This window comes from Asparagus officinalis, chromosome 4 (assembly GCF_001876935.1).
Source record: "Asparagus officinalis chromosome 4, Aspof.V1, whole genome shotgun sequence".
NCBI classification, from domain to species: domain Eukaryota; kingdom Viridiplantae; phylum Streptophyta; class Magnoliopsida; order Asparagales; family Asparagaceae; genus Asparagus; species Asparagus officinalis.
The window spans coordinates 136,972,314-136,979,597 of NC_033797.1; the positions used below are offsets into that span (position 1 = coordinate 136,972,314).

Sequence of the window (7,284 nt, forward strand, 5' to 3'; positions counted from 1 at the left end):
AATAAAAAAAGTTGAAAAGAATTTTATAAGCTAAAAGTAGTAACACTGTGTATAGAAAAAAAATACGTGGAAACAACCAAGATGAAGTGAAACTTCGTGAGAACAAGGCTTCTCGGTCATTTGTCATAGCATCTGCATGCAAAATCTAAAAAGGAATAAGAGTATCCAACGTTTTCGGAAATTTCCATGCAGTAAACGTATGCGCAAATATTCTCCTAACAATATGAGCAAAATTGAAATGCGCGTGAGAAGAAGCTAACAGTAATTGATGCCCCAAAAAAGAAACAGTCATCTTTCTTCATATGTACAGAATATTCAAATTTGCTGTTATTTAGATATTGTAATCCAGCATAAAGCTTCAGTTTCAGGAACATAAACAAACAAACTAGAACAGTAACTACAAAGTGTCATGTCGACAATTTTTTGCTAACCTTTCTGGATACGAGTCATCACTACGATAATGAAGACCGCAACAGAGAGCATAAATGACGATTTCACAACATTATCAAAAGGCTTAGGTTCCTTGTCCTCATAATGTGGAGGAAATATATCATTCACAAGCTTTGAAATCATGCCAAAGAATTCCATTATTTTCCCTTTCGTACTGTCCATAATCCACCTTAGTATTCCTGTCGGGATGCCAGGGTCTTCATCTGGTGTGTGAGGTTCACTACTGGATCGAGCTGTAAATAACATCACATAGTTACTTTAGGACACAGATGAGAACATACGAATACGTAGTAGTATGGTTTAGGACAAGTAAAAAGCCTAAATAAGTTAGTAGAAAATTCGAAAGGCTACGCGGTTTCCTCTTTTTTTGTTAGGGGCCCGGGGGGAGGGTGGTGTGGAGGGAGAAAATTCTGTATGTGCAAGCATATGCGGATTTGAGCATGGGTGGGTGGATGGGTGTGCGTGTGTGTTGGATGAGGCCCTAAGGTGACTCTTTAACGCCTAGGCATTCAGACTAAATCACTATGTGGAGCATCAAAAGGATTATACCAAGTGGAAGAAGAACAACGACAAAAGAAACACCTATTCAACTCTTCCGAGTTGGGCGACATGAATCCCTTTTATCTATTGATATCTCTTCTAAGGACTATCTCTTCTGTTAAATTAATAGAAGGCAACATGTTACTTAACCGAGTTAATCCATGTTTGGTTGAGTCTACCTCCCGTCCACATAGATGCTGGAATAGTAATAATGTCCTTAAACATCCAATATATTTTATACAATATTTTTGAATATTATTAAAGATTTTATTGTTGCACATATAATTTGGGTATCAATTCTATAATTGTTATAGTATCTTGGAAATTGTTTTTGTTAGATCATGCACCGTGATGTGCCGCTTGGAGATGCGATCTAACTTAGAGATTTCTTAAACTCGTGCTTAACCTATAACTACTAAAGGATAATTAGTTATAGCATGTTATTATGCATGATACCGACATGTGAAATTTGGTAGTAGGTCTCAACCACCGGGAATGAGGATATCCCGGATGTATGTTATAAGCACACATTATGATGTGTGTAGCACTAGACCGTATTTGAATTTTCTAGGACAAGTCACCTAGGAGATGGAGAATTCAAATTATTACATGGCCCCTTTAACTTGATGAAATTGTCATTTCTGATTTGATATTTTAGTATATTTTGATGTGATGGTTAAGCTTGTTTAGCAAGTGCTACACAACCTGAAACGTTGGTTTACTATATTTTATTTAGGAAAATGATGGATATCTAGATAAGATCTAGTATGCTCATTATGATAAGTTAATTTATTATGCATTCCCATGAAGTTATAAAATTTCCACTAGCGGGTGGTTTTAAAAAATATTTTTTTAAATTTATTTTTTTATAAAAATAAAATATTCTTATGTTTCAAAATGATTTTTATTTATGTTCATGAAAATTAAAATTTAAGCATGAGCAAATAGGTGAATTATCCTGCTCAAAAGAGTTGCCTAAAATAAATAATAATGGAAGGGAATTAATGTAATTTATTATTTAAAAATAATTAATCTCATATTATGGAAGAGTTTTTATGAACAGTTGGTCGGAGAAAGATTTGACTATTAAATTAAAATTATTAATTTGATTAATAATTGGTTTTCGATATGAGACCCAATTTGTCTCACTAATATCATTAGAAGAGGTATACATGCAATACAATTCTATGTCTATCCTTAATTATCATGGAAACAATGTTCTATTGTTAATTGTTATGGAAAGAACATTCTATCTTTAATTGTTATGAAAAAAATTTTGAACAGTTAGTAATTGTTTGAAATTAAAATATATAAGACAAGTCTAATCTTATATATAGGGTTCATATGTAGCCTTATGAGGGGCGCAAAGTAACAGAAGAGAGATAAAAATTTGAGAACTTATCTCTCAGTATTGCTCCTCTTCGGTGACGGGTGGATTTTAATTGGAGGCTTTTTCTCCTGAGGAAACTATTCGGATTGATATTCAAACAAATTATTGAAGAAATTCGAAAAGCGTTTCAGGTATTCTTTTAATATTTGATTAATTTTTATTAATAGTCATGACATGCATATTCCGCCTCGTTGTATGTTATGTTTCCAACAGATGGTATGAAAGCAGGTTTAGAATTTGATCTTTGATGTTTAATTAGATTAAGCTATTATGGTTTGATCATAATTTTTGGTTTGTTAGATTAAATTATCGAACAATATATTTTGATTATATGGGGTTTACTGTTTAAAATTTTATTTGATAAAAATGATATTATTGTTCACAACGGTTTTCTGTTCAAATCGGTTTACTATTCACATCGTGGTACTGTTCAACAGCAGGGGTTACTATTCTCTGCCGCGATTACTATTCGCCAATGCTTTATACTCTTCATCATTTAATTTTGTTAAGCAAGAAAATAATTATTTTGATTGAAATCAATTAGGATTCTTGTTAAGATTATAATTAGGGTTTTCATTAGATCATGAATTTTGAGTTTGATAAAATCACATTAAAGTTTTTTACTATCAGAGATTTAATCTTAATCCTTTGTGATAATTCATGATGAGTTCATGTTTTGATAAGAGATCAAAATTGGGTTCATGTGATGATCCATGATGGGTTTAACTTCAAGAAGATTATTTTATAAAAAAAATTACGCTGGCCACTGGCCGCACCCGCAACTCTAGCAAAAACCTAGACACAAGCCCTAGTTTATGGGGTTGAAAAGATAAAGTTTTGGGTTAGAAGTCTACTGGGTTTTGAACCCAAATCCATTAAGAATAGATCTCAAATCCTATTATGAATAGGATATATTGTATCGGGTTTAACCCGAACCCGCTGCAAACCCGACCCCGGTTTAAATTTGAACTGAACTTAAATTTTATAAAACGGGTTTGACCTGCAAACCGAACTCGAGCCCGAAACCCTGATATTTTGAATCTTACTGTAAAATTATTATCAAACCACTAATTGATCTAGAAACTATTCTGAAGTACGCCAGTATTGATAAATTACTGTAAAATAAGTTACAGATCCTTGTTTGATCCAGAAATTGTTCTAGAGCTCACCAATTTATTAAATTTGCTGTTAAATAAGCTTCAACCCCCTGATTGATTTTGAAACTGTTTTAAGGTCCATCTGAATATATAAACTAATTTCTAATTAGTCCCTAACAGTTGCAGAAATTGGTTGTTTATAGAATTCACAAATTTATTGTGTTCTTTGAATTATGATAAGTAACAAAAACTATATAGAAGTGTAGATAAATCATTATTTAATGAAATACGAATCTAAAGGTTTTCCACCGTAGGGATATAATTCAGATAATAGCCTTAACTTATCTGAAGCTAGACATGCTAAGTTTTGTTAAAATTTATTATCTAGTTATATTTCACATAAGAATGCTAAATATTTTATGTATAATAGGATCACTTGGCTACAATAGGAGGTGCAACATGTTTTACATAAAATGATTGAATTAGTGGGTGCACACTTCATTAATGTCTTGGGTGCTCGCTACAATGATGGAGTTGACTCTTACATTAAAGACCAAAATTAAAGGAAAGTCATTAATTGGTAATGATTGAATAGATGATTCTACATTGTTTATTTATATTCTATCTTGACAACCTAGAAGGGTATAAATATAGTTGGATTTCTTGTTCATATTTAAATAAATGAGAGAAATGTTAAATGTGAAGTCATTACTTAAAATATCCCTAGTAATGATTGTGCAACAATAAAATAATAATTTGAGATATATGTGTTATTATATTCTGCTTATACATGATGACTAAATTTTATCATTTTAATATGTATTGAATGATTATAAATTGAATAGCCCAAACTATTGGATTGAAAAGGAAAGCTATTTAATTTCTTAATGATGAAAATCCGGCCTATAATTGTCTTAGGTGACATGCCCGCTAAACCAAATATAACTGATGATAAAAATCATTAGTCATAATCTTGCTTAAAGATAATAATGATAAAAGTAGTGTTCGTTATATGAACACATATATATTTTCATAATATGTTTTGATATATATTAACAAATTAGATTTGTTGAAAGCTAAAATCGAAATTAAATATTGATGTGATTTTACTTCCAAATCTTCATCCCTAGTTCAGTTTAAAGTGAATATTGTAAAATTCAAGATGTATCTATCACTTTATTAGAACTGGATAATTTGTTAAAAGAGGGAAAAGATTATTATGAAGCAAAGCAAACCATAGTGATGGATATCGAATTGAATTATCTATTTTTTTAAGAAAAACATGTTTTTTAAGAGAGAAATCTGAAAGAGGAAAATAAGTTTCTAAACATAAAGGGAAATCTAAATAATGAAAGTCATTAGAAAAAGAAATTGTAAAGGTTGCATTACATCATTTAAGAGGGAAATATCTTTTGAAGATAGATTACTCCATTATTTAGTAAAGACTAATGATATGAGTGTTTTCTTATATATGATGTATTGATTCTAGTTTATCTTCACATTCTTACAAATTGTTGTAAGAGTATAACAAACGCATAAATTTAAATATAGAAATATTAACTTTGACAATAGAAATAAAAGTCCTAGTTTCAACATTGTAAATGACAAAGTCATTTCTGGATTTGAGTAAAGTGCATGAAATGAAACTTAAAGATCGTCTTAATATTTACTAAATTAGAATAAAATTGATTTCTGTTTTCTAAACTTTATAGTAGTGATTTTTTGTTTTATTGTAAAATAAAATTTCTATTAAAAGTTCAAAAATTACTTTGTTGACAATTATAAAATTGAAACCGTTTATATTTTATAATTATCATCCTTAACTCTTATATAATGTTATTGAAATTGATAAATCTCTTAAATATAGATCGAAACAAGGAAATCTAACTTATCTTTGGCATACAATGTTAGGTCATGTTAATATTGATAAGACCAATAAGTTGATAAAGAATGGTTCTTTGAATTTTCTAAAAAATTAGAATATTTCTCAACTTGTGAATACTGTTTAAGAGACAATATGACCAAACTATTTTTTCAGAACAACGCTAAAGCTCGACATACTCTTGACTTCATACAATCAAATGTACTTGATCCTTTAAATGTTAAAGTAATAGTTGAATATTCTTATTTTACAGCATTCATATATAATGCATTTATATATTGATATATTTATGTAAGTGCATCATAATTTAGAATGTTCTTGAATAATTCAAAGAATATAAACTGAAGTTAAAGAGGAACTTGATAAAAATATCGAAGTTATCCGGTTTGATCGAGATGACAAGTTCCTACCCTTAGGAGTTTAAGAGATTTATAAACAAAATGGAATTGTTAGTACTTGACACCTACTAGTTCACCACTCTTAACAATTTGTCTGAAAGATGAAACTAAACCTTATTCGATATGGTTGGATTTATGCTTAAGCATTTACTTCTTTCTATCTTCTTATGGGTTATGTATTGGAGATTGCAAATTATTTGTGGAATTCCTACCAAATCTTTTTCTTACACTCTATATTAGAGATGGATATGAAGAAAATAAGTGTGCAACACTTAGAAAGTTAGGGTTATCACATTCTTGTTAGAGAACAAAATATGAACAAATTGGAATCTAAAATAAATAACATCCTACTAGTAGGTTACTCTAAAGAAAATATTAGGTATTATATTGATAATTCTAGTATAGTTTTCAGACAATAATTGTTATTAAAAATGTGTTCTTTTATAAGATCAAATTGTTGATTGAGGATCTATATAACTCTAAAAGAAAAGTTATTTTCTTCAGCGGGAGAATTATTTAATGCAGTGGGAGAAACTTCAAATGAGTTGGAGATTCTATGAATTTTGTGGGAGCTTTAAATAATAGAGTAAATGGAGATTTATTTACTAACTTTATTGTTGAATACATTGATTATAATTAACAGTAGAAAATAGATGAAACCCTAATCTTATTACTGAGATAACATGGGCTTATATAGGCCCCTACAACTTACAAATAACCCTTAAATCTATTAATATTTCAACACTCCTCCTCAAGATGGGCGAAAGATATCTACTAAGTGTTTCCGTCGAAAGTTACCTTAGTCATTGATTTCATTAAACTTTAAGCGTTACAAATGAATTCAAATAACAAAAGAACAAAAGATTACAACTTTCTTAAAAATAAACACAAGATCCGTTTATCGGCTCTTGCTTGCGTGGGATCTTTGTCTGTGCCGGGGTTTATCCGTGGACCGCCTTTGATCTGGATCCGGTTGATGAAAAATTTGGCAGAGCTTCGTCTTCACCGAGGAAGTATTTGATTTGAAGCGCTGAGATCGACCAAGCGAAATCAGGGCTCTTCTCAAAATTAAGACCAAGCCTAATCTCAAGGGACGGACGGGAACGGGCGTCGGATCTCTCAAACTCTCCTTCTTTATGCCGAAGAACTCGCCAAGATCTGTCAACCCTCGCTGAAATTCGTGCTCCTTTGACTACACAATCCGGCAGTACCTCCTCGTCTTGATAATCAATCGTCCCTCAGAAATGAGCACCCGAGCTCGTATTTATAAGCTTCAGAAGCGGTTATTTGGATGAGAACAAGTGATTTGGCCTTATCTTTAGTCAATAACAGCCTAACCACGTTTGTAGATGATATCAAGTCAGTTTGGATGCTCAGGAACTGAAAAGATCTCGAGAAAATCGTCAAAACCGTCGAAAAACACATCAGGGGGTCAAAACAGCGCGACAAACTGGTCTGACCCGCGCTTGCGCTGGTCGGACAGATCCGACCCGCGCTCGCGCGGGTCGGAATCATCCGACCCGCGCT

The 7,284-nt window shown here is 31.5% G+C and overlaps 1 protein-coding gene across 1 annotated transcript in view; it reads right to left on the reverse strand.

Moving 5' to 3' along the window:
- The window catches only part of LOC109839488, a 35,451-nt gene continuing 28,432 nt past the window's right edge, over positions 266-7,284 (reverse strand). Inside the window, exon 4 of the mRNA XM_020407930.1 lies at positions 266-683. Within this exon, the coding sequence (XP_020263519.1) occupies positions 427-683 (257 nt within the window). The 3' untranslated portion in view covers positions 266-426. The remainder of the gene's footprint in view (positions 684-7,284) is intronic.